This window comes from Colobus angolensis, unplaced genomic scaffold (genome assembly GCF_000951035.1).
Source record: "Colobus angolensis palliatus isolate OR3802 unplaced genomic scaffold, Cang.pa_1.0 Scaffold54, whole genome shotgun sequence".
Classification (NCBI taxonomy): domain Eukaryota; kingdom Metazoa; phylum Chordata; class Mammalia; order Primates; family Cercopithecidae; genus Colobus; species Colobus angolensis.
The window spans coordinates 1,111,194-1,112,413 of NW_012118932.1; the positions used below are offsets into that span (position 1 = coordinate 1,111,194).

The 1,220-nt window shown below is 54.5% G+C and overlaps 1 protein-coding gene across 2 annotated transcripts in view; it reads right to left on the reverse strand.

The window, feature by feature from the left end:
* Window positions 1-961, reverse strand: part of UBXN7 (UBX domain protein 7) — an 89,872-nt gene extending 88,911 nt beyond the window's left edge. Inside the window, exons 1-2 of one of the 2 annotated variants that reach the window (XM_011961170.1) lie at window positions 704-961; window positions 129-402 (exon numbers count right to left, since the gene is read on the reverse strand). In XM_011961170.1, coding sequence (XP_011816560.1) covers window positions 129-291 — 163 coding nt within the window. In that variant the 5' untranslated portion in view covers window positions 292-402; window positions 704-961. Of the gene's footprint in view, window positions 1-128; window positions 403-703 lie in introns of those variants that run through there. The other variant, XM_011961172.1, reaches the window with a different exon arrangement.
* Window positions 962-1,220: the final 259 nt, after the last annotated feature.

The window sequence follows — 1,220 nt, forward strand, 5'->3', positions numbered from 1 at the left end:
CTCAGGAGGGAGGACGGGAGCGGTGGGTAAAGCCCGAAGGAGGAATGCCTGAAGGTAAGGGAAAGCCCGGGGCAGACCCGCCGCCCGCTCCGGACCCCCCCCCACCTTCCGGTAACCGCGTCTCTTACCGGTGATGGCGGTGAACTGTTGAATTAACCCCTTCAGCGCCGAGGACGCCGCGGAGCCCCCGTGGGCAGCCATCTTACCGCCGCCGCCGCCGCCGCCGAACAACAACACAGACACACACGGACTGCCCTCCCCCACCTCGCCGCGCGGTGTGCGCAGGCGCATTGACCGCCCTCAAGCCCCGCCCCCAAGCCCGCCCCGCCCCCAGCGGTCTGCGCAGGCGCACTTGCCCACCGGTCCGGCGCGCTCCCCGCTCTCCGGTTGGCTGCTCGGTTGCTGCCTGCCCGATGCATCGTTTTTGCCACTGCTGGTCCTCGCCTCTCCGGGCTCCAAGACTAGTCTCGCAGGCGCAGTGTCGATTCCTACATTCCGAAGGAAGCTTCGGTCTTGGCAGATATTTCGCATTTCGGCTTCGCGAGCTTTATTGACAGGGCCAACTCCGGTAACTGTATTTTTTCTGCTTCGCAGTTGCTCCGCGCTCTGTTAGGTCCCATCAAAATACAAACCCTACCTCCTCTCTTTGAAGCGACTCTCCCCGTCCCCGCCCCCCAGCCTCTAGACTAACGGCTTAGCTCACCGACTGTGGCGAGTGAAATTCCAGAACCCTTCATGCCAAAGAAAGCACCTAGCGCAGGGTTGACACCCAGTAGGTTTTCATCAGCGGTTATTTAGTCTGCTTTCCTTAAATAAATTGGCCATCACGTTTCCCGTTAGCGTCTTAGTGAGACTCCAAGAGGTGTCATGTGTATAAAAAGAAATTCTGTATATGCAACAGAGTTAAGAAGACATATAGAAAGGAGACTGGAAAAGTGTGCTCAACACGCTGGTAATGGTTACCTTCAGAGAGGAGAACGATCGGCACGATGGTCAGACTTTACTTCGAGTTTCTTATTTATCTTTTTATTTTTAAACAAATATTATTGGCCGGGCGCGGTGGCTCATGACTGTAATCCCAGCACTTTGGAAGGCCGAGGTGGGAGAATCGCTTGAGGCAAGGAGTTCGAGACCAGACTGGGAAATATATCAAGAATCCATCTCCAAAAAAAAAAAAATATATATATATATGTGTGTGTGTATATATATATTCGTGTGTT